Consider the following 26,694-nt stretch of genomic DNA (forward strand, 5'->3'; position numbering starts at 1 on the left):
ATGAATGCACTATTAATGCTGAATAATAGTTCTTGGTCAAGTATAAGGCCCTTAGAGCTAATATTACATATCTGAAATGATCCTGTGGTAACAAGGGTCACACAAAATTAAGAATAGGCTCACTTAGTTGGAATTTGAATTTAAATGGTCACATTGAACAAGAAGTTCACCTGGACTCACAGGAGCAATTCACTGAAATGTAATACAAAGTAATGTTTCTTTCACTCTGGTCCAGAAAGGTTAATTGAGGTTAAGGTTAGTCTGTCTGTCGTTCGTTCATCATTTGATCTATCATTCTTTCTGTCTACCATCTGTCATTACCATCTATTGTTCTGTCCAGTCTTTTAATCGGTTGCTCTGTCCATCCTTCCTATCTATTGCTTTATCTATCATTCCATCCATCCATTATTTATCATTCTATCTGTTGTTTGTTCCATCATTCTTTCCATCCTCTCGATCCCCGTTTTATTCCTTTCTATCAATTGTTCTGTCTATCTGTCGATCTATTAAAAATAACTTTTTTCAAAACTTTCAAACAAAGCTCTATCAAGCCCACATACAAAATTCATCTTGTTTTAATACATTTCACTATTTAACATTTTTAAGAAATACAATGTATTTTAATCCTACTTTGCATTAAAATTCAAATTGCCTCGATTCAATTGAGGAACTTTACATTTAAAAGGCAATTCTCAAGTCATTTCTGAATAGCACTAAACTCTGTACTAAACTCTGCTTTCCAATGCTCCAAGTGGTAAGGAACAAGAGGCTAAAGATTCCAACCCTTAAGGTCTATTTCCTCACAAGTAAGTACCCTCAGTACATGGCGTAGTGATGTAACTGGCAAACAAGGGGTTAGTCCTTCAGTCTGCAGAGGCTTTTCTAAAGTTACCATGGAGAGGAGCTCTGCGGTGAAATCCTATCCTTGAAAGAGAACGCACAGGCCACCGAAACCAAACTGCAAGTTTGAATGAGCTGGGATCCAAACAGAGAGCCACTATTAAATAGATCCCTTAAAATACAGACAACCCTGTATCTTTCTCCAAGCTAACCTTTCAATCCTGGCCATTTGTTGAACCTGTCTCTATGGTGACTTGGCCCCGTCCATCCATCTGAAGAGATGGGACCGATAGACTTGGAGGGGATTGGAAAGAAAAGGGACCAAAACTTTTTGCTGTTCTCAGACTATCTGGGATTTGGTCGAAACACTCAGAAGGAGAGCCAAAGTCAGTTCCTCCACATCTAGTTTGGAACTGTTGGACGTTTTTGAGGTGTTTCACATAGCAAGTAAGGCTTGGGTTAAATCCCATATTAGCCACCACAGCGAGGGCCTGTGTGTGTTTACTGAGAAACTGAGGAGCAATACAGTGACTCAAGCATGTAGTCTGGCAGAGCTTGATCGGAATTCTCAAATAAAACCCTCAGTGGCAAGAAGTTGTTTGCTAGCGACGGGGTGTTGCTACAACAACGTGAAGGTAAAGATCAATGGGAAACACAGTTTTTATGCTCTGAATAATGGGGCAAATCAACCAACCCCAGGTGGCACCACTGGGTTTTACTGGTGCTGCTTTGTACAAAAAAAAAAGAGAACTAAAAATAAATTTAAAAAATTTAATATCAGTGTACTATTTCTGAACATAAACAATTCGGTCCCTGACAGAAAACAAATAGAGGGTAATTTTGATCTGCTGAGCAGAAACATAGACGTCAGGTTGTGGCCTTCTTGTATCAGCTGCCAAACTTGTGTCTTGTTGTTGACAAAGTGCTGACTATTCAGCTGTACGCTCAGTTTCTCAGGAAATTCTACCGCAGCCGCTGGCCAACTGCATTCTGATCTCTAAACAACCGGAGTAGCCGATGGATAGCGCTTTCACATGCACTTTCCTTTCTGTATCATAAAGAACAGAGAGATGCTGTTACATGGAATCAGGTGAATATTCTAATGGAAAATTAAACCTTCCCTGTCAACAAACTTACATCAGAACTATTTGCCTAATGCATTACATATTCCAGTAGCTTCTTTGGAAACGCTATACAATAAGGTTTCATGAATTATCACGAAGTAATGAAAAATACATTTACAGCATTTTTTATCTTGTTTACATTGCTAAAACTTTTTTACATTTAAAGTTCTATAAATTAACGCAAGCTAATGTATTATGAACTAACAGGAGTTAAAAAGTTGATTCTCCCAAAAATGACATTACTGTCATCCTTTACTCACCTCAATGACTAAGACAAATGAATATAAATTTAGGTAACCAAAGAGTTATCTGTTAGTTCATGACACCTAATGCATTAACTTATAATAATGAACTGAACAAAGGCTGAAATCAAGCAAAGAATATCTGGATGTCACATGGAACAAATATCACGTTTTGCTAGGCTGGGAAGCGGCTCCTGCCAACCTGGTCACGTAAAAAACAACAGGTCGCCCTCGGTGCTCTGTCACTCAGCTTACCAGCAGATTTCAACTGGTAAAAGCAGGATCTAGTGCTTCAGTGATGCTGAGAGCATAATCCCTAAATCTTTTAATATCATGTAGAAAATGTTTGGACAGAGGAGGAAAAAGTCATGGACAAGTGAAATATCTGGGCCAAACTGCTCAATAACAGACACCAGGAGTGAGCAATGTGACAAATTCTTATTTCAAGGCAAGTACGCTTTTTCTTAAAAAAATAAATAAATAAAAAGTTCTGCTATATTAAAAACGGTTAATAAATAAAATACTTTTCATAATTTATTTCAAATCGACGTTAACATCAAGTTGTTTCATTATAAGCTTATAAATACTACAAATACCAACCTGACAAGTCCCAAGACTCTACTTGGTTTGCCTTAGAGCAGCTACCTACCCAGTTAACTCAGGACACAAGATCCATTGATCAAGTACACCTTAGAATATTGATTGTTCTGGATCACAAAACTGGTACATTGCATTGATTGTGTGCAGTCGATTCTTTGGCACTGTACACAAAAGATATGTCTCCTTTAGGGCTGCACGATTAAACGCATGCAATTGTCATGCATGTCTCTTCAGTAAAGCTGGTTCTTTGATTAGTACTAAATGTCCATCACCTGCTTTCAAATGGAGCAGCACTTAATACATGGAGCCGTAGTTCGCTGACAAGCTACACAATACCGCTTCATAATCGCAGATGAATCGCATGCAGTTATGAACGTGATATTGTGTAGCTTGTCAGCGAACTTCTGTATATTAAGTGCTGCTCCATTTGAAAGCAGGCGATGGATATTTACCGCTAATCACAGAACCGGCTTTACTAACGAGACACGCATGACAATCACATGTGATTAATCGTGCAGCCCTAGTCTCCTTGTAGGAAACATCTCACGCAAAAAAAAATTAAAATAGAGGAATCCACACTGATATCCATGAGACTGGGATAATCTATCCTTCTTTCAAACACATCATCATCATCATCCAACATAAATACTCCATATTTACACGCATGAAACAAATACAGTGAAAACTTCACTGCTAGTTTAAACTAAATTGCGAACGTGAGTGTTCACTTCGCAGTAAACATACTGAGAGATGGTTTGAGATTTTAGCAGGAACAGATTTGCAATCAATGCCAAAAGTCATAAACAATTTCACGTGTAAATAAATGAAATGGACAATATAATGAGACGAAGCAGTAGATTGCCTGATATGTAATTGTAATGATAATGAGCCACAACACAAAAGGGCATCTGTCACGTGCAACTGAAGTTTTTTATTATGATAATGACAAGGCATAGCATAAACTCTGAAGCAAACAGAAATAATGTTCTCATTGCTACCCCTCCAAGTCCAGGGATGTGTTTGAGTCTTTCTCTCCCGCTTTCACTGAGGTAATCAAGTCCACATGGAGGTGAGAGTGAGCCGCTCCGGTACCAAACATGGCAATCAGCGTGTGATGAGTCATGCTGCCTTTTAAGCTGCCTTAACCCCCTGCTCTCCATTTTTCACTTAGAGAATAACTCTGGAGTCAGAGATCTGGAAGCTTGCGGGTCTCCACATTCCACTCAGAGCTGGAACTTTAAGTGATCTGGGTTGTTGAGCTCATCAGTGTGAGCTGAGGCAACTCCAAAGAGGACAAAAAAAAAAATAATAATAATAAATTCACTGCATACTTTCCACCTCTTCAGGCTATCACTCATGGGGCACAAAAAAACTGATGCAGAGTACAAAAGCAGCACAGCACGCTTCAACCACAAAGAAACCAACAAAGAAACAAAAAAAACTTGAAATGTAGACTTTTTGAACCATGCCAGAATTCTGAGTTAAGACAATCATAACTAGAATCAAATACATCAGCTTTCAAAAGGTGTGGGTCAAGAATGTTTTTTAAATCTTTTAGAAAACATTTTTTGTGCTCACTAACTTTGCATATATTTGATCAAAATACAATTAAAACAATATTGTGAAATAATATTTAGGATACCTTTTCTATTTTAATTTTTTTTAATATTTTTGGGACAGCAAAGCGGAATTTTCAGCAGCTATTACTCCAGTCTAGGGATGTCAGTGATTAATCGGTGATCGATTGTCGATAAGAGGTGCAATAGATTAAAGCTATCGATGGTCTGTTAAACTATTTAATTTTGGGCTGTATGCGGCTCGTGCACAGAACACGTGCGAGCGGCTGTGAGTGACAGTTACGGTATATAAACGCATCATCATTCATTCACAATGTACAAATTAAGCTTTTAATGTGATTTAAACTTTAAAAGTACATTAAAATAGAAACAACATAAAAGTTCTTCAACATAAAGCAATAGAAATGTAGTAACTAATTAATTTCCCCATATAATTGTTTCATATCGTGCGCTTTGCAGGGCTGCGGGACACAGTGACAGGACATGTAGTCTATGCATTCCTACAACTTGTTAATAAGTTCCTACGACTTATTAATTTGTGGCAATTGTCCAATTTTGTCCAATTGTTAATTTTGTTCCCTAAATAACCCATGATTTAACTGAAATAAGGGAACGAATTAATAACTAACAAATTCTTAATTCATGAAATCTTTCATTTAATTTTAATTTAAATAATCTCGTTACCAAAGTAAGAGATGCGAAATGCCTAAAAATCTGTTTCGCTGCAGCAGCGCTGATGTAAGCAGTTAATGTGCAAAGCAGTAACACGCGCGCCATTTGGGATCATTTTATTTTAAATACCATATGTTCGTTGAAAACATTGCAATTGGGTTTTAAAATACAACAACGAGCACCACAAAACCATTTAAAGAGGAGCGTTTAGCTTAGCAGTCTCCTTGCGGGATAGGAAACGGTCAACAAAGTAAAATGACCGCACGCTCGCTTCTTTTTATGAAATGATCATAATCACATCGATTCATTTTAGAATCCTGATACTAGCATTTTATTCAGACTAAAACCCCTTTAATTCAAGTGAGAAATGTTTTGTGTGTGTGTGTGGGGCTTTTGCTCATCCTGCCATGCCGGTGCAATAGACAGTTTCGCTGCATTATGGTTAACGATTAATTGATTCCTTGATCGTTAATCATTATTCACTGCAATAGACAATTTTGCAGCATTATGGTTAACGATTAATCGATTCCTTTATCGTTAATTTAAACGACGATCGATCATGGAAATAATCAATATTTTATATCCCTAATTTTAATAGTTTTTATTTAAAATGTATCCTTACTGAATTAATTTCATTAAAAAAAAAAAAAAAAAAAAAAACTATCCCAGACTTTTAAATAATACTTAAACTACAAGGATATGCAAGGTCTGAGGTATGTGAAACTGCTTATGGTGCAAGGAACCTTAACTAATTTACAAATGACTTCAAATAAATAAGTAAAAATTAAATACTACAAAAGTGCAGAATATAGACCCTTTGTTGACACGTGTATCCCAGGCATAGTCAGCAGGGCAAGAAAAAAAAAATACCCTCAAGTGAAACATCCAGATCACAAGTAAAACAAGACAGAGTGTGATCCAAGGCACATTTAACAATAATGCTAACTGATTTGGCAGCAGTTGGTTTAATTAAATCCCAAGGCCGCAGAACCTTAATTACAAAGCAGAAGTCAGCCGCAGCCAAGTGACCCAAGCCTGGCCCTATGCTAAACCCCTCTGCCGTCTCCTGGGACAGCTGTGACCTGTATTCACTCAAGACCTTACAGCCTCCCTCCATTCAGTGCTACATACATCACACAGGTCAATTATCCGTATCTACTGCATAGCGATGATAGAATATAAAACATGAGATGTCAGAGTGAAGGCTTATCGTGCAATTCACATTAATAACACGTTCAGCAAAGTGGCAAATTTGATCTTCATAAAAAGCATTATGAAGTGTTTTTCACCCTCAAGATTGAGCGGTTACATCAAGTGTTCTTTGTAGTGAGTTTTTGAAAGAAACTAAAAAGAGTGTATCCAGTCATTCAACAACTCTATGGCTTTAATGGGCAAGCTGTCATTAATCACGCTGCGCGCTGCACGGCTCTTAAAGTCAGCTCAAACGCTCAAGTCAGCCAAAGAGTCCGCTTGGGGGGTGGGGGGGGGTTTCAGCAAGACTGCAGGCCGAGCATTTTCAAGATATCTTAAAAGAAAAATTCCTCAGTGGAACACAAACATATTCACATTTTGGCATTTTTTTTCTTGCACCCTATGGAGTGTGTAATTGATTTAGATAGTAATTGGTTTCAAAATAACACCATCTCACTCCATCATAGGCTTCTAAGAGGGTTTTATTCTTAAATATGTGACTGGAAATAGAAATCTGACCCCTTCAAGACAAAAACACTGATTTTTACTTTTTATCTCTCAGTACCAAACAACAGACCAACAAATACATTTAATTCATCACCACTAATCAGATCAGAGAAGCTGACGATTTTAATTGATGAATTCCCCATCACTTAAAAACAATTAACGAAAGCCTCTGTGTAGTACTTTTCATATATTAACATTTTCTTTGATAAAAATACATACTGCTTAGTTTTACTATATATTGTTGCATAAATGATCAATAACCATTTTTATTATTGTGTTCCCTTTCACGATTAGTTTCGTGAAAAAGTTCAGAAAACGGGACTTCAGTTTTTAGAAATCAAATATAATAAAACTAAATAAAATTAGATTCATGTCTAAATAACAAAGGTGCAAACAATTAACGAATGGTCAAAAAAAAGAGATATGTTTTCCATATATATCATCCAACTCTAGTGATAATGAAAGAAGAAAAAAAACTAACACTGGAAATGATCAGCACCATTCATACATTTGGGTCGCTCCTTTTGATTGAGAACCAAGCATATTGGGATATCTTTCTTGCGCAAAACCACTTTGATATTTCTCATCTCAATAGCGCCTTTGATTAGCAGAACGTGTCAAGACCACGTGAGGAACCCTTTCACGGTCTCATTTCTCTTAATCATAACTTCTATTAATTACGAGCTGCTTAGATCTGGGTCTTGAGCTCTTCCTTCACTCTGCGCCGAGCACCATATTCCCTCGCGGACAGCCGAGAGAACACTGATCAAATAAAAAAAAAAGAGAGAGAAGCAGAGAAATTCTTCACATATTCACTCCAGGGCTGGCCACGTGCCACAAAAACACTCTAGAGGCCCTTTCAGCACATGGCCGGTGGGAGGATGGGGTGCTTGTGAAGAAAAGAAGGGAAGGAGAAGTAGGAGTGCTGGTTAATATTCTGACAGTGCGACACAGTCAGGCTGGATGCCGCAATGAAACTACACCAAATTTTTAATGTGCTGCCATTGGCCAAAAGGAGCAGAGAAACTGCACTGTCCTCTAAACAGCCCCAGAGGACCAGCAGCACATATATATATATAGCTGTGTGATGGCAGTTGTAATTGATTTAATTGAACCAATCTGATCATGTCCAAGCAAATGCATCATGAAGACAGAATACTGGCCACCTGACAAACAACAACTAGCACATACTGGTGCTCTGGATCATTCTATGCATCTGTCCATGACACCCTGTTAGTCTTTATTAACCCTCTCTGATAGGGCTAACAGGTATGAGAAGGTTCTGCTGTTGATGCCTAATGAAAGGCAAGGACCAGTTGTCTGATGTTGACTGAGGCTCACCTGTTTCACCCACTGCTGCAAGTGTATTTGGGATTGACACAAAGACAGACAGAAAAAAGACAGCTGAAACATTTTCAGCTGTTTTACAACCTTCAATTCTGGCATGTCAATAGCATTTCCATCACCCTTCAAATTGAGCAAACTCAAATTGTGAATAGAACATAAGTCTAATGGAAATGCGTCAATTTCGCAAAAGCTCCTATATTTCGCAAAAAAAAAGTGTTCATGCTCACATGAGGTGGGTTTTTGGGTAATTCAAAAAAGGAATTATTTCGCAAAACTGCAATTGAAACTTTTTTTTTTTTTTTACAGGTGACATGGCGTATGTAAAATGTCATATGATTATTCTTCAATGTACTATAACCTCCAAGAAAGACTTCAAATGTGGCCGAGCTCAAGTGTAAGGGGCTTTCCCTGCCATTAATGCTTAGACAATTTACACTGCTCATATCTGCGTGGCTCTGATACGGCCACCGGAGTTGATCTCGGCAACTGTAGTCAATGCTTGTGTTTATATGAGCTGCGCCGTGCTGCTTTTGTTAAGTTAAAGGCATACACTTGTAACACTTCCTATTAAATATAGCCAGAATCCTTCGAAATCCCACCAAATTCCATTGCCATGACTTATTGTGAGAGAGAATGTTTTTTTTTTTTTGTCGCATAACATCGGTTAATGGAAATGCCGTCATTAATCAACATTTATAAAGCATTACCAAAGGTTTGCGCAAATCTGTAATGGCAATGCACCAATTGTTGGTAACCAATTTAAAGAAATAAAACTGGCAGAGAATAAATTTATATTTGCATTTGAGAGATATCTATAGAAAGCCTGACATGTCTACTTTTAAACTAAACAAGTGCCGCCGAAAACAAATAATCTGTGAGAAAGTAATCCATATGAAAACAACACTATGTCCGTTTTGCACGTCTCCCTTCATTATCTTCTAATGCGACCACGACCACCCTGGCCGCACGCTCACCGTCTTCAAACAACACGAGCGCTGTCTTGCTCTCTCTCCCTCGCCCATATTAATCAATTGACACGATGGTGTCGAGGTTTTAAATCATTTAAAATGAGAATGTAAGTGTGCTCACCCCATTTTTGTTTGTAAGAATTTTTTTTATTAGATTTCATATCGCAATATATAAAAATCGCAGAAAAATAAAATATCGCAATGTCATTTTTTCCCAATATCGTGCAGCCCTATATATATATATATATATATATATATATATATATATATATATATATATATATATATATATATATATATATATATATTTTTTTTTTTTTTTTTTTTTTGTAAAGAACATCCCTAATACCACGTACACACTCACATATATTTATTTATTTTTTCATTATAGTAATGGAACTGCAGAAGATTCAAAAAGAAAAAAAAATCTCTTAAAGCAGTTTTTTGTTTTTCTTTCTTGACAACAAACATGAAGAATATGTAAACATGGCCCTCTGTTAGAAGTAGTAGATAACACAGGTAGAGAGTATGTGACACTAATCCTGGAACAATAAATAAAGAGTTCAGAGATCCCAGTACCAGCAGTAGTGTAACATAACCCACAGACTACAGGAAAACAGCAAGAAGAAAAACACTCAGAGGTAATAAAGATGACAGCTGCTCTCTCTCGGACAGATGGGTCAACATAGAGACCACCTGTTCAGTACAAGCACACTGAGAGATTCCCAACCATAGACCAACAGGGGCAAAAGGGGTTAGAAAAAAGGGTGAGGACTTTGCATGAATGAAAGAACGGCCGTTATATTGAATCCCAAAGAGAAGATGAAAAAACATGGACCAGGGAAGTCAATTACAAAACTAGATAACCCTCCCAAAAAATATCCCGAAGAAAAATAAAAAAGGACTGCACTTGTATTCTCTATACTTTACATTAAAGACACAAACACTACTCCACCAACCTCTGCAAAGCCTTGCATTTAAGTCACAACATCTGTTGCAATAAGGGTCTTTGAGCCCAAGGCTGACATGTGCTTGTTTCTGCCCACTAGTCAACCACAGGACATTGTATGAGTACTGATGTAGAGAATTAAATGGTGCCAACAGAAATTCTCCACACTTACTGTTAAAGATCTACACTAAAGCTAGTCCTCAGAAAGATCAACAAAAGTTACTGGCTGTTCTATTCCTCATGCTGAAACTTACATAAACAATTCAGAGACAATAATGATACACATTTAGCTGATGTACTAAAAATTACACTTCACTAAAATATATCCAGCATGCAAAAAAGAAAAAAACAGTTGGGAGGAAAGGGCATCAGATTTTTGGGCAAGAAATGGCTGTAGTAATGAACAATGAATTCAAAAAAATGTAATCTTGATTTTCTTAATCAGATTTTTCTTTTTTGGTCCATTAGAAAATTATTTTTCAACAAAACTGGATAAAGTGAAACTTATTTTCAGAAGCATTGTCTTTCCCAAGTATCAAATTGTAATAAACAATACAGAGAAAAATACTTCATATACATTCTCTGAAAACAAGAATCAATATCTTAACACTTTTGCTTCCAGTAGATTTTTCTCGGTTTAACAATGTTTAGATATTTTAACAGAGCTGACAAGGAGGTCACGGTTTAAAGCACATTCAGAGATGAACTGATGGCAGCTTCAAGTGGAACCAACATTTCATAATACACAATGTCCTTGCAACAGCTATTTTGTAGAAAAGTGCTGAAATGGAAAAAAATCTCGAGTTACAATACTGGAGCACAGCAAAAACAAGTCATTCCTGAAGATAAAGGTTTAAGTATCATGGAAAGAGAGATCTCGTATAATAAAGGTCAAACCTTCTAGTCAATTTCACAGTGATAACATACACACTGAGAAACACCAATAACAAAAGACAATCATTCCAAAGATAACTCACCCCACAAAAACCTCACAAATCTCATGGCATATCAGCCATCCCACTTTTGAGTTTGTGGCACCTTGAAGATGATCCAACCTTCATTGAAAACAATAGATTTTGAACCATTGCTTTCATAAGCAGGCAGTGCCATTAGCACAGTGATTCAGATTAGGACATTGGTGATGCTGTTTTTTGTTTCAGGGATGTTCTCTTGGCTTGTGTGCTGTGAATGGCACAGCTTGAGGTGGGCAGAAGGCAGACGCAATGCTGGGTTCATTCATGCAGCTGGATTAGGGCTGTGCTTACAGATCTTTTAGCAGCACATGACACAGAGCCGCTGCATGGCATACAAGCTGAAAGATCATGTGAAGCTTCTTAGCAGTGCCATATTAAATAGGGAACGCAGATGTATCCTTAACATTCAATCTGATATTGATAAAAGGCAGCAAAGAGGGATTAAAGAAACACTTTATGAGAGACGAGCTGACGTTAATGAAGCCTTCAAATATGAGAAAATAAAAGTGCATAGAAAAAAGCAAGTATTAGAGTCGACTATGCATAAAGAAAGAGGACTGGTGCTTGTTCAAGTAGGCAATTTTTGCCAAGTCCCAAAGTGGGGTATAACAGTATCTCATCCCCAGATTTGGCCAAACTTTCGGGCAGTTTTTACTATTTTTGATAAACACTCTTCAGAATCCAGAAGTTGGCTCAGGACTGTTTTGTTAAAACGCCCACAAAAGCCAGAGAAGGTTTTACAGCCAGTGTCCAACAATCCAGTTTCAGGGTCGAGCTCTATTGTTGCACACACAAAAGGGAGATGTTTTATTCACAATAGCAGGGCACTACATTGTGTAGGGCATCGGGGCCGGGGGCCTGGCGAAAAGGAATGCGGACCGATTGCCTCTCAACCTTCAAAGCCTCTATCAATCGTGCAGCTTTGCATTCTTTTGTTTATATTAAAACACATAGGTGCATCAACAAATTCCAAATTCATTCAATTCTGCCAAAGCATCCTAGTTGGATATCGTGTGGTAACTAGATTTTTTTCATTTTCTGAAGAAAACCAGCTTGGGTTAGCAACTCAAGGTGAACATAATCAGTTATATTAATTCTAAAGTCCCCTAAGATTATTTACACCATAACTGATCATTCAGGCACAAGATGGTGTCAGTAGAGGTTGTGGGAAATGAGAAGTGAGGCTTTGGTGTGATATGAAAGACGTAAAAGTACCATTGATTTCGATTATATTGATTTCAGTTATACAAGCTATTGCCATGGATGTTGGGGAGTATTAGGAAACATCTGACTGTCAAATGCCACCAGCACTGACCAATCAGATTCAAGAACTCTAAAGAGCCATGTAAAAAGTGCTGATGTTTAATACTGAGGATTTGAAAAAAAACGTGATGTTATAGCAAGGATTATTTTGCTGATAAAGACTGGTCCTTATCCAAGTCTTTTTTGAGATAGCTATACAACCGTGCAAACTCATCAGAATTCTATGTTGTGATAACATTCACAGCTGTTTCAACACTCTACACATTAGAGTAATCATCCATGTCCTCCTCCGCACGCACCACACGCTGCCCCTTAAGCTTCTTACAAACCCAAATTTCACATCGGAAAAGTGTCCATTTATTGCGACAGCAGCCTAAAGGTAGAGTGCCTGCCGAACAGCAGTTCAAGTTACTGGAACAGCTCCACAAACACAGAGGGACGGGGGTAGAAAGGAGGCCGTTGGACGACAGTAACTAATCCGTCGCTTGCTGTTGTGCTGCGTAGCATGCCATCTTGAAAACAAGATGAGGGATCCTGGCCAGATTTCTAAACCGAATGCACCCACACACACACAAAACATCTTATCTTTGATTCAGATGCTGTTATCTGTTTGAAGCGAAAAGGTCTTAAGATTTTGAACGGAATGCAGACATTGGGGATTCTTGTTGGTCAGCTTCACTTAGAGGAGAATTGTTAGAAAAATGCAAGCAGGTTGTAGATGCAGGTTGAGATGCAGCCAGAAGGCCACAGAGCATGATGAGCACCACGCGCCCTCCAGTCATGAAGGCGTCCAAATCGAAAGACCTGGTTCCTCAAGGGGCTCGGTTGAGTGCCAACAGTCTTCGTTAGATGCTGGTGCTGCTACTTCAAGTCTGTCCATGTTTTCCTAGAGTACACTTAAGTGAAGGTGAGAACTTCATGATATTAATGGTTGAGGTTTGGGAGGCTTTTTAGTCCCATTTTTTAACACGTCATTTCATTGCCTAAAGTCAAAAACCTCAATAGGCCCAGCATAAATTTTCCAGCCAGAGCTGTTGATTAATAGTGCTGATTGATTGCAATTTAAACACCAAAAGGTGGAAAACTGTAGCATTGTTCCATTCATAGGAAGTACAGTAGGGCCCCAAGCCATCGATGCATACTGCATAATGTTTGGAGAAAGGGATCACGAATAAGAAATGCTAACCAACTGGTTATGCCTTCCCAACATGCTTCTGATATTTTCTTGTTAATCAATCCAACAGACTGATAACTGCCAATTTCCATGATCATGAGATAGCACGGGTCATGTGTCAGTAACCATAAGTAGTTTTCCAAAGTGGGATTTTTAGTTTAATTGGAATTTTAATTGGAAAATACATTATCGGTTGAAATGCATCAAACAAAAGTGATACACTAAAATTAGACTCATTCCTCTACATTATAAAAGTTAATTTAGAAAAAAAAGGGTGCCCAGGACAAAAACACATTCATGACCCGTCCACATTAAGAGAATAAATTGTGGTTGGCGTAGCATATGCAGCTAGTTAAAGGGGAAATAATGCAATGGTTAAATGATGCATTTCCTCTAGGGGAAAAGAGACAACGTGTCTTTCAGTCTAAAGATAGATCACTATTAGCCTTTCTGAGATGTGTAAATAGCATCTAGACAGAGTAGAAAATCATTCTTAATCACTTGATGACATGTATTGATTACGATGAAGCCATCTAAGGCATTATAAATACTGAAGAAAATTGGTTGGTATGGCCAGACTCAAGAGTGCCATGGACAAAAAGCTAAAGCCTTTTTCCAATGAAAAATCCTAAATAATAGCTCAGTGGTCGCTGCTTACATGGACTATGAACAGGTGCTTACTGTGAGCACAAGACAAAGAAAGAACTGTAAGGAAACAAAGTATGCAAAATAAACCCAATTAAAACTAAACATATGGTAGATAGATGGTTCGTGCTACCTCTCAACACTAGATGCAGAGTCAGTCAGCAGCATAGTGAAGAGGGTACATTTGGGTACACGCCACACGCAGAAGCAGCACATATTTATTTTGGTGCCCATGTTAACAGGTATTACAGTCCACACTGACCACACAAGCACGGTGCAAGAAGAGTTTCAGTCTTGATCTTGTTTTTACCATGCTTTCTGTTCTAAACTTAGCAGAAAACACTAAGAGAAATGTAATGCAGTCATGAAGAAACAAAGCCAATTATTGTTTTGTTTTTTAATTCGATTACTGGTATCAGGTTTTGCAACATTTCAACAAATCAAACAATTTATGCAGTTTAGATTTTGCACTTTACGACAATCAAGTTTGTAATGATTCTCAGCTGCCAAGTTGAGATTAAATTATTCATTTATTGCAGTAATAAAGACAAAAACAGTTTAGTAACCTAGAAATTGCATTATTTTTACTTCACTTATGCACCGAATGGATTAGCAATACGAAACAGGACTTAGATAGAAAACAGTGCTGTGCTCCGCTACCTGACAACAAGGCCTTTTGCAAACGCAACAGGAACTGTAGTGTATCTGAAACACTATCAAGCCTATTTTAAACACTCTGGAAGGCTTATTGGCCTTAGAGTGGCCATAAAGCATCTGGGAGACGGTGCGGACAGAAAAGGTAATCAGAATCGCTCAACTTGATGATTGCCACTGAATCTTTTCACTGAAAATTCAAGCTGCAGAGAGCCATGATAGCAGGTGTGATAGCAAAAAATAAATGAACTCCCAAAGTGACTGAATTTAGAAAAGCAGCAATGATAAAGGATTTGTGAAGACTACTCAAATGCAGCATGGAGCGATTTGTTCATAAGGGACCTACAAAGCCATAACAGATTGCAAGATTTCACAATCACATGCAGATCTGGAGCTAACAGGCATTTCTTCCTCTAAACTCAAGGACGGGGTCACCATCATTTTATGACTAGTTCTGTCTGATAGCAACAGACTATCCAAAAGATATCTATGATGGAGACGGAACTAGGCTAGAACCAAAATATTATTCCTATAATGCAGATCAAACCAAGACAAAACTCTACTGAAAAGCAAGCTTCGTCTGCTATAGCCCTTAAAGTTTCAAAGTGACTGTGGGCTTAAAATCGTGCTTCAATGTCTCATTGACTAACAATGAGCGTTGGGGGAAATTATACTGTCATCTTTTTTTTATAATATTGGTTGCAAATGTGCCATCACTGTTACCTGAATAATAATGGAAACGGTAAGTTCATGTTCCATTTGAGAGGCATTTCTTGAGAATCAACAGGACGACTGAATTCAGCTACACTGTTCAAATCAATCTATGCAGCATTACAGAAACAATCTAAGCAAGTATATTGCAATAATATACATACTTTGTGTGTGCAACATTGCATGTAATGAAACTTAGTCCATTACGGTAAGAAAATGATGTCAAGCCAAGCATTGATATTCAATGACATTATAAACTCGCTTTAAACAAAATACAAATCAGTGGTAATCCAGTATGATTAAATGCATTCTTGATTGCTTTTGCTTTATCTAAATCCCTCTAGAAACAACTTGGGGTCTGTGGTAAGTGAGGAGTGCAACAGGATGAGTCTGAGCCACTGACGTCAAAGATAAAGAACTTTTATAGAGAGCTCTGTATCTAAATGAGAGATGAAATGGAAAATCTAATGGGTGACAGGGTGTAATAGAGAGATAGTGCGTCTACCTCATCTGCACCACCACCCCAATCTCCACCAAAGAGAGTAATTACATAAGAAGAAAAGGAAGAGAAAATTTTAAATGGCCCCTTCAAAATGATTGTGCTCGCGTATTATTCTGTTCTGATTAGGCATGAATATTCTGAAGGGGCTTGAGTCCTTTCTAATGGTATATAGTTACAGCAGGAGCATACTAATGAATTCATAAAGACACTTTCACCTCTACAAAGCCCTGATGGGGCATAAAGATCAGAACAGCCTGATTTGGATTTTCCTAAACCGTCTGAAAAGATACAAAAGTGCTCAAGACAAAAGTTGAGTTGATTCTGATAGACTTCAGTTAACATGCACTATAATGAAAACACATGACCCATATTATTCAAGTCCGTGGCTATTTTCATGATCTATGAACCAGACAGCAGTGTTACTAACTTGGACTTCGTGGAACTTTGGAAATCTTGGAACAAGTCTTTCAGGGGGTTGGTTAAACTTAGTTACTAGCCTCAAACATAAATTCCCAGCCACAAGTCTGGACATACTCATTCTTTACTACCACTTTTTCCACATTTAAGGAAAAGAGTAAAGTCAACTATTAAACAACAAAATAGAAATTATGCTTTTCAACAGCACTGATGAAGTTCTTATGATGGTCATAAGCTAAAAACTACATGAATAATATTTTTGTAAGGTAATGCAGGGTTAAGCACTTTTTTTTAAGACCACAAAAAGTGTCCAAACTTTTGATTGTTAGTGAAAAAAAAACGAATCTAAAAAAGCTAATCAATGGATTTGATTCACAGAAAGATTGATCATTATATCAGGTTCCTTCCTCACACACATAATAAACCTATGGTCGTGTCACACAATTAAAAGCTCGACACTTCCCAACACATGCTCCTGATAAGTAAGGGGGAACAGCCTGGGTCTAAAAACACACAAACCACACCTGTTATGGCTAACAAACATGAACATTCGCCTCCGCTCAATCGCCCTCCCGAGCGAGAGACAATCCTGTTTTTGACACAAGAAGCAACCCACATACATCTGAGGTGCTTTACTATGCAACGCCACAGTTCGTGGGAAGACAAGACAAATAATACAGAAGAGATTCATCTAAACCTAAGGGGAAGGTTACATCACATCATCCGAACTCCGCTTTAAGGGCAGCTCGTTTCTGATGAACAGCTGGCTTGTTCTTCATGTGTCTTCAGCAGGAGTGTGGGAGGAAGTACTTTGTGATTCTGATCATCAAAGCAAGGCTTGAACATTTTAACACATGCTCTCACAAGATCACCAGACACTTGAAACATGCCTACAATGTGATGCAATGAATCCAATATTGAATCAGCCAGTTATTAACAAAGAGTCTAGTGCATATTAGTGTATAAAAAAATGAAAGCCAACAGACACGAAATATATATATATATTTCAATATAATAAAAGGAGGAAAGACTAAAATGGCATCATCATATGAAATGAACCCAATGTGTTAAAACACTTATGTTTCTTTTCTTTGTAACATAAACAAAAGTGTCACATGAATATGCTTATATAATGAATCCTAAACAAACAGGATTTCTATAGTTTAGTGCAGAGCAAAACTTGCCTATTTACATGATTGTTCTAAAATGAAATGCACGCAAGTGTATGCACGTCTTTTCCTCGTACCCGATGTAAAGTATGAAGCAGAGCTTAACCTGATTTTACTAATTGGTCAATTTAGCAGTGAAAATTTGAGAGATTAATTATAACAATACAATCAATTAAGAGACTAATGCAACGACAATCCACATCGTGAATCGAATTCATTTAAAACAACTATTTGTTTATGAATTATTTATAAGATAACGCGTATAGCAAATAGCACGTACAAAATGTTCAGCTCTCTCTCAATGTATCGTGATCTTGATTCGCTGTGGGTTGAAATTAAACAAAAAATGTTCTTACCTCATGGTGATTTCTGCGTTATATGTTCGGCGTTATATAATTTCAGAGAGTTTACAAAGTTCGCACTTGATCACAAAAGATATGAATGAAACGCCGCAGGACCAGATATAGTTTTTATCCCGCAAAGTAAAAAAAATTAAAACTAAAGTAAATTAAAAAAAGAACTCGGTCTACATGATCTACCACATTGCACCCCTTTTGTGGATGCTGCAGCGCAAAAAAAATGTAAGTGAGAATATAATTCTCTGTTTGGTCTTGCAAGCGCCTGATCTTCTAATAGCGGCAACGTGCCACTGGGATCCCCTTCTACAGCCACAGCAGCGACGCAGAGCTTTACTGGGCTACGTCACCACGCAACAGACGCACAGGCCACGCCCCCATATATATTTTTTAGCTATATAATATTTGTACAAGAATACACAAATTCTTGATAAAAAAAAAACCGGAAATTAATCAATTAAGACCATATTAATTAAAAAGTAACATATATAAATGCATATGTCGTCTTTCCAGCTAAATAATTAAAGACTATATTTGATAATATTTATTCAAGCCTTCACCATTTTAAAATGCTTGACATGGGTATGTCATCTGACTATGATCTGTCTGCTGTCACCTGTTCATAAAGGCAACCAATAGTGTGCTCGCATTGATGACAGAGGTAATGGATCTGATGGTTCATCACAAGTGTTCAAACCGTGTGACTTGAGCAGGGTTAAATCCACGTATCTCACTTACTAGATAGATCAACTACCACTGTCACTCGTGCATCTCCGATTCTGAACTGTGGTACTTACATGGGAATAAATATGTGGTTTGGGTATATGACTGAAGGCAAAATAAAAGGGATAAATTTGGAATACAAATTCAAAGTTGTGTGTAATGCAACTATACACTGCCATCTACTGGTGCACTTTTACAGAGTTTAGTGTGCAGGCTTATTTGAACAAATCAATATTCTCGTTTTTCTTTCTGTATATCATATCGTTGATTTTCAGACAATATTTAGAGGTTAATACAATACTTCAATAATGAATTATATGTACAATGTACATCTTTTAAAAGTCTTATGACGTTAAAAAAAAACACATCAATCTGCACATATATTGTTTTTCAAGACAATTACGATCGTTCTCAAAGACAAATAATATACTGTAAAACAGTTCTCATTTATTCCTCTTCTAGGACTCTAGACTACACGTCACTTTAACAGCCTTTCAATGGATATTTACGGGAAAGTAGGGAGTATTTGGATAGGACGTCGTGTACCCGCAGGGAGCGCTCTGGGGCTCAAAAAGCCCCCAGAAATGATCTTCTGAGCCGCATTCAAATCGCAGGACGTTTTGAGTCCTACTAGGACTCATGTGTAACTAGAACGTGTAATCGTTTTTTTAAAAGCTGTTATTTTAATGGATATGTAACTAGAATAACTATTGAACTCCGATTTAGCAAGAACTACAAAATTATTTTAAATACAGTCATCACAAATAACGATGATTGGCCCAGCCTGACCTGCGCTGTAAAATGTATCAAGTACCACATGACAACGCGGCCACTAAGCTCCGCCCCTCTTTCCACTTGTTTTACGTTACTCGCGCATTCTATTCCTATAATAAACCAATCGCGACCCTCAATTCCAACAAGTACCCTACGTGTTATGTACGCATCAGTGTGCACGTTTTCTATTGGCGCGTTCAGCTGCTGACCAATCAACGTGCGTTTTTCAACGACTAAAGGTGGCCATATTTTATGCCACCTGGGTTTTGCTTCAAACAGCTGTATTTTGCCTCGCCGCTAAAATATTTAATAACATTCCCTATATTTAGTTTATTACATCATGCCTTATTATCAGACGTGGGAAGAGTTTGCGCGAGCTGCAGAAAAACTTTATTTGACAGATCCGATGAAGGTAATTAATTAACAACCTCTTAGTTACAGGCTACAAGCACAGCTCATGTTCACATATTTTAGTCAAAGAGCAACTTATTAGTACTGTTGAAATGTGATCGGTGTGTCGTAGAAGCATCGTGTATATGTTCCCCTAAATTAAACTGTCAAGCAGAGAATGGCTGCAGAATTCAAGCCTGAAACGTGCTGATGCACTGTAACTGTTTTGTGAATGTTGTTTATTCAGGTCAGAGTGGTTCTGAAATATCGACACTGTGATGGAAATATCTGTATGAAAGTCACAGATGATTCTGTGGTAAGTTTTGAGCCTTTTAAGTAGACTGCTTTGTTTGTGGTCTTGTGTAGAAGTTGTTATATTCACTATATGTTTTCTTTCAGTGTCTGCAGTACAAAACTGACCAGGCTCAAGATGTAAAGAAGATTGAGAAACTGCATGGGAAGCTGATGAGATTAATGGTCTCCAAAGAGTCCCACAGTGGAGCCATGGAGACGGACTGAGTGAATCAAATGAACCGTTGGGAATGCATGGACAGTTGTTTGTTACTCAGTCCGACTGACAATGAAGAGAGAAAGAACCACAGGAGGTTGGAGATGAAGTTTGGGGGATGTTTATTGACTAATACTGAGGATGTTCATATTATGCTCGTTTGGAGAGCAAACCGCAAGAGCATCCTACAAGAGGCCGGTTTTTGTGGCCCTGTTTGGAGGACAGACAACGTTGTAGTGATTATACAGCTGTTTTCATTTGGTCTATTACTTAATGTTTGGAGAAAATAAGTTTTAACTGCATCAAAATCAAAAGAATATTTTTTTGAAGCAGGACCTTCTTAATTTCTTAGATTACAGTAAAATTTCAGTTCTGAAGTTTGTATGTCTATTCATGATGTACAGTGAACCTTAATAAATGTCTATTTTTTTTTTCTCAACTTTCTTCTCAAGTATTACTCTCTGTAAAACATTTAATGAGTGCCTTTAAATGTCATTCAAATAGACGTTTTTTTTTTTTTTTTTTTTTTTTTTTTTTTTTTTTTGAGTTTTGACTACACTTCTGTCTGAAACACAAGATAGAAAGCAGTTGTGGAGTGAAGGAGTAGTTTTATTTTGTTATATAATTTACCAGCTAATTTTCTCCATTGTAGTTTTGAACGATTTAATTGCTTCGGTTTTTTATTTACTGAAACTTTTGTGATGGATGATAGATACAATATACTTTTAACAGAAAATCTGGTCTATCTGCTTAGGGTAAACTATCAGTAGCTTTCTCTGTCATGTTTCAGCTTACAAACCCTAATCCCAAACAGTAAGATTGTCAGGATTTAAAGCGGCAACATGTTAGTTTAATAAGAGACGGACATGTGTGTCTTGCCTCAGACAACCCAACCAGCTTCAATCAGCTGTAAAATTGCTCTACCGCACCTATTCAGTTTTTTACCTTAAGCAGAGCATAATACTCTTCCACAAATTACTTTTAAAACGTTTTATTTTGTTTAATCTTTAAAGACTTCTAGAACGTTCAGAAGAAAAAGGTTATTGGCCTAACTACAATCACAGTGCAACATTGTAATGTAAAAACATTTGTTTTATGTGTATTTATTTGGCACTACAATAAAGCCACGACACTTATCCGAGAGAGAAAAAAATGTTTTACATAACAGAATTACCGGTATGTGTTCTCTTATTGAAAAGTAGCGTGCTCAGCGCCTGATTGCATTGTGACTACAAAGTGACTACATTTCCCGTGGTGCACTGAGCTTAGGGTCTTGGTGCTGAACGATCGCAGAATTACATTGCTGCTTATTGAGGTGAGTGTGCTGCATTTCTGGTGATTGTAATCACGACAATTTGGTAAATGTAGCTAGTTTGTTAATATTAATCTAAAGCAACAGCATATAATTAGGTTGTTGATATAACTCGATCTTTACATGTAACGTTATATTTATGAATTTCAAATCACTTATGTAAACTTTCTCGTGCAATGCTAAGTTTCTGTGTGGGTTATGTTAGCGACTTGGTAGCTCATCGACAAGAAAAAGACTGCAAAAGAGTTGCTCAGTCTCTTACTAGATTTCCACAGAATTTATTTAGCCTCTTAGATTCAAATCTGTATATAATTTGTTTGTACAGAAAGTAATACGTCAGAAGAGGTTATGTCTGATATTTTTAAGAATAATTAATAATTAGAAGAACAGCCCACATTCTGACATTCCTGTTTACTGGGTATTTACTGTGCATTGGTAGTTAGACAGAGAAGAGCTTTGTCATGCATTTTGGCCCCAAATGTTGTAACCACAGAGCTTTGTCCATCCTAATCCCATTGTTGGGAATGTTGAGCAACAATAAACCTTTGCTCCATTTTTCTTGGCATGCATATATTTAAAGCACCTTGCTAAGTCCTAGAGGTTTTATGAAAGTTTGCAGGTTCAATCTCTGCAAGGAGTTATCCATGAGCTAACTATTGGCATTTCTCCCACTTCAGTTTACTTCGAGGACATAAAAATGTTATTTGCTCCATTCCAGGGCCCTGAACCATGTACAAAGAGTTGGCGGTGGCGTTGGGGCTTGGAGCGGTGGTAGCTCTGGTATTCCTGAAGAAGAGAAAGAGGGTCCTGAAAGCTCAGGATGGATGGTGGGGTGTGGGAGCTTGTCCCCAAGGACCTGAGGATGACAGTGTCCGTCCTTTTAAAGTTGAGACAACTTCAGAAGAGATTGAGGTAATCCTGATCTGAACATTCAAATAAAATTTCATATAGTCGTTTCACTGGAAATACGTTCTGGTGTGTATTTAGTCTGTAGCAACAGCTCTTTTATGTTCCTTAGGATCTGCACCACAGGCTAGATCAGACCCGTTCCTTTCCTTCTCTTGAAGACAGTCAGTTTAACTATGGCTTTAACTCCAGATACCTTGAGAAGGTTGTGTCGTATTGGAGAAATGATTTTAACTGGAGGAAACAAGTGGATAAACTGAACAAATACCCTCATTTCAAGACCAAAATCGAAGGTGAGGCCTAACCACTACACAGCTATAGTAAAAGGTGTTGTCACATTAGCTTAGGTTTGTAAACTTTCATGCAGATTTCATGTACATCATGCAAAATCTCACAGAGCAATGGTAAATGCACCTTAAGGAATGGTTCACGCAAAATGAAAATAGCTGAAAAGTGATCCGAGAATAGGTGAGTTTGTTTCTTCAGTTGAAATGTTTTGGAGCTATTCAGTAATGCATCACTTGTTTATAAAAGGATCCTCTGCAGTGAATGGGTACCGTCAGAATGAGAGCTCCAAACAGCTAATAAAAAATATCACCGTAATCCAGTCCATTTATGAACATCTTAAGTGCTGTGTGGTTGTGAGAAAACAAATCCATAATTAAGTTTTTGTATTTTATTTATTTATTTATTAACTTTAAACCATACATAGTCCCAGTCCAAAATACCAGTCCATAATCAATAATAATGTTTCCTTAAGTGAAAAAAAGTTAATGCGGTGTTGTCCCCTTACATCAAAATTCACAAACATATTTGTTTAAAGCGGTTTTTGAACTGTTTTTACTTGTAAACACTGCTTGATCTGTGCATATTTCTCCCCCGATTCAAACAAGACAACTTTTTCACTGAAGAAAGCCATTATTATGGTTTGAAGTTAAAAACCATCTTGATTAATTTATTTCTCATAAACACAAATTTTCACTTCCTGACATAGATTGATCAACTGGAGTCATGTGTCAGCTCTCATCTTTGAATTGGCACCTTTCACTGCGGAAATGATGTAGTGCTAAATTTGCTAAATCTGGTTTGATGATGTACAGACTCATCTACATCTTGGATGACCTGAGGTTGATCTACATCTTGGATGACCTGAGGTTGAGTAATTTTTCAGCAAATTTTATTTTTGGGTGAACTGTTCCTTCAAAAACTGAATGTTTCACCAGAAGATGCTTGTATTTTGCAGACATTTAAAACTGATTTCATTTTTGTTCTTTGTTGTTTTGTCCGCTATAACAAAAGGTATTGATATTCACTATGTCCACGTGAAACCAAAGAACCTGGCCGAGGGAACCCGTGCTGTGCCTCTGATGATGGTACATGGATGGCCAGGCTCTTTCTATGAGTTTTATGGTATCATCCCCCTGCTTACGGAGCCATCCAGTCCTGATGACATAACCTTCGAAGTCATTTGTCCCTCAATACCTGGTTATGGTTTCTCAGAGGCTCCACATAAGAAAGGTAAAGGGCAAACTACCGATCAGATATTTTTATTGTTTCAAACACACATAGATAAGTATTTTTATTTGTATAATCATGTGTTCTGCACAGGTTTTGACACTGTATGTGCAGCTCACATATTTAATAAACTGATGAAGAGGCTTGGTTTCAACCATTACTATGTTCAGGGAGGAGACTGGGGCTCGCTTATTACCACTAACATGGCCCAGCAGGAGCCCAAGTATGTATAAAAGCATGTCATATTGGTTCTCAACTTTTTTGACTCCAAGGTCCTACTTTGTGCAAGACAACTGGTGCATTCAAGTGCCAATATATTTGTAATTTCATAAATATTTTAACATTTTACCATCAATACAGATACTGCATTTTTTGCATTTCCCATTTTTTTTCACGCTTGTGCTTTTTTTTTCAACATGACTTGAATGCACTAAAGATTTGAAGGCCATTTGTTTAAAGCTGTTATTTAATAATAAAAAAATAAATGGACAAAAATGTTAATTTTAAAATTTTGTATTAATATAACTAAATTGAAGTAAATTAAGAGTTATTGGGGCCTCCTGTTGAGAACCCATGTATTTCATCATATTGAAATCCATAATAAACATTTCAAGTACTTGAAAGATTTCAAGAATTGATTTTTTGTTGTTCATCTTTGTTGTCCTCAGTGCTGTGAAAGGCCTCCACATTAACTTTGCTCCCCCTGCACAAGCAGGCCTCCTCATGATGTTGTCTATATATTTTTGGTCGCCGATTCCCCAAACTCTTTGGCTTCACTGAGCATGATGTTAAACGCCTTTTCCCCACCAAGGAAAAGCTTTTAGTAGACGCATTAAGGGAGACTGGATACATGCACATACAGTCCACTAAACCTGACACTGCAGGTGAGAGACATATTTAAACTTTAAATCGACTTGAATGTGTTGTGAGACTGGTCCATTGGATTATATATTCTGTGTTATTGAACAACAGACTTTGATTTGAAGCTTGACTGTATTGCACAGGCCGTGGATTGAATGACTCTCCCGTTGGTTTGGCTGCCTACATTTTGGAGAAATTTTCAACCTGGACTGAACCGGAGTTTAAGAACCTTGAGGATGGTGGCTGGAGGGTAGTCATATTTGACTTCAGCTTTATTATAGGCTGGTGAAATGTGTGTTCAGTTAAATAGTCTTGTCAATTCCCCAACAGGAAGTATTCTCTTGATGATCTCCTGACAAATGTGATGATCTACTGGACCTCTAGGAGCATTATATCCTCCATGCGTTTCTACAAGGAGAACTTCGGCAAAGGCCTGAACCAGCCCCATGCAAAGTATTTACCATTGTATTTTCTGTTCAATAAACTCATCGATATTGTGTTCCCCAAAATATTTGGAGACATTTGGGCACAGAAATTTAGGCTATGTGTAATACTTGAGGTCGGCAAAAAAATGTTTTGTTTTTGAAAAGAAGTTAAAAATCACCAATTTAGTATGCCATGTCTCTCTTTTCCCAATAGGCTTCCAGTTTATGTTCCGACCGGTGTGGCCTCTTCCCTAATGAGGTGATGCATTCCCCTAAATTGTGGGGGGACACAGAAATACCATAAGCTTAAGACTTACACTCTCATGGCTCGCGGGGGCCATTTTGCTGCTATGGAGGAGCCACAGTTATTGGCAGAGGATGTTCAGAACTTTGTCAAGATTGTGGAAAAGAGAAAGAAGAAATAAACTGTTCTATGTCCTTTTATTCATTACTAATGGAACACAGTGTTTAGATTCAGAGATACATGAAGTTAAAAAAAACAACTGTTGACCATAACAGATGACTAATCCTAATCATAACTGTGTCAGAAACTATTTGCATTACATTCAATTTATGTAATAGTCCTATTAATCCTAGAAATGTATTAACACAATTTTATTTTTATTATGAGCCTTATTTTATTGCCGTTTAAATAATTCTATTAAAACGACAGGAGCTAACTTACAGTGATTATTTATGGAGCTGTCCGAATGGGACCACGTGAATCAATTTAATGCTGATGTTAAACCGTATGAAATGATAGTCAACACTTTATCGAAGCGCTTTCTAATTGCAGTTATTGTATGATAGCAAAACGTAGTAAAGACTGAAAATAAAAAAGACTGTCAGGAAGACATTTTTATTGTTATCAAGACAAATTTAATACCACTTTTTCATTACAAACAATTCATTAAGAGGAAAAATGAGTGTTCATGATTCAAGTAATGCCCACTAGAGTGGCTAAGTATATCTGTTCTTCTATTCTTCATTCATCTATATAAATAAAAGTATCATCGCTTATAGATGCTCTGCTGGCCAATGCAATTTCCTCTTTTCCACATAATGGAAAGTTCTTGGCGTGAACTTTCATGACCAATCAAATAAAGAGACGCTAAGTGAAGGCACGACCAAAGCAATGAAGCTGGTCAGACTCCATTGCTTATGGTTTTCTGGAATGCATATCTGGGAAATTAAAATAGGAAAACTTCTATAAAAAAATAAATATTCTCATAATATTTATACAACCATAAATATTATGTATTGAAATATTTATTTTGCACTAACAAGAGTTGCGCTTTCCATAGAAAATAAGTATTTAAAAATATCATAAAAAACTATTCTCACAGTAGAGTCCACATAGGCCCCCCAAGGTCAGTTCTCTTAGGGTTACACAGTTTT

At 37.3% G+C, this 26,694-nt stretch overlaps 2 protein-coding genes and 1 pseudogene across 2 annotated transcripts in view; 2 read left to right on the forward strand and 1 right to left on the reverse strand.

Moving 5' to 3' along the window:
• The window catches only part of LOC113074108 (protein enabled homolog), a 64,265-nt gene extending 46,068 nt beyond the window's left edge, over positions 1–18,197 (reverse strand). The window contains exon 1 of the mRNA XM_026246839.1: positions 17,883–18,197. Coding sequence (XP_026102624.1) covers positions 17,883–17,887 — 5 coding nt within the window. The 5' untranslated portion in view covers positions 17,888–18,197. The remainder of the gene's footprint in view (positions 1–17,882) is intronic.
• Positions 18,198–19,610: 1,413 nt separating this feature from the next.
• On the forward strand, positions 19,611–20,716 carry LOC113074109 (signal recognition particle 9 kDa protein-like). Its single transcript, XM_026246840.1, has 3 exons — positions 19,611–19,791; positions 20,017–20,085; positions 20,169–20,716. The coding sequence occupies exons 1-3, from the start codon at positions 19,720–19,722 to the stop codon at positions 20,286–20,288; spliced, it is 261 nt and encodes an 86-aa protein (XP_026102625.1). The 5' UTR covers positions 19,611–19,719; the 3' UTR covers positions 20,289–20,716.
• Positions 20,717–21,534: 818 nt separating this feature from the next.
• LOC113074110 (epoxide hydrolase 1-like) lies at positions 21,535–26,231 on the forward strand (annotated as a pseudogene).
• The last annotated feature ends 463 nt before the right edge of the window (positions 26,232–26,694 follow it).

The sequence above is a fragment of the Carassius auratus genome, unplaced genomic scaffold (assembly GCF_003368295.1).
Source record: "Carassius auratus strain Wakin unplaced genomic scaffold, ASM336829v1 scaf_tig00013708, whole genome shotgun sequence".
NCBI classification, from domain to species: Eukaryota; Metazoa; Chordata; class Actinopteri; order Cypriniformes; family Cyprinidae; genus Carassius; species Carassius auratus.

Bases quoted from the DNA above. Each gene is read 5' to 3' on its own strand.
- LOC113074109 (XM_026246840.1), top strand. From the start codon at position 19,720: ATGCCTTATTATCAGACGTGGGAAGAGTTTGCGCGAGCTGCAGAAAAA. The intron at 19,792-20,016 runs GTAATTAATTAA...TTGTTTATTCAG, and splicing joins ATTTGACAGATCCGATGAAG to GTCAGAGTGGTTCTGAAATA. The intron at 20,086-20,168 runs GTAAGTTTTGAG...GTTTTCTTTCAG, and splicing joins AAGTCACAGATGATTCTGTG to TGTCTGCAGTACAAAACTGA.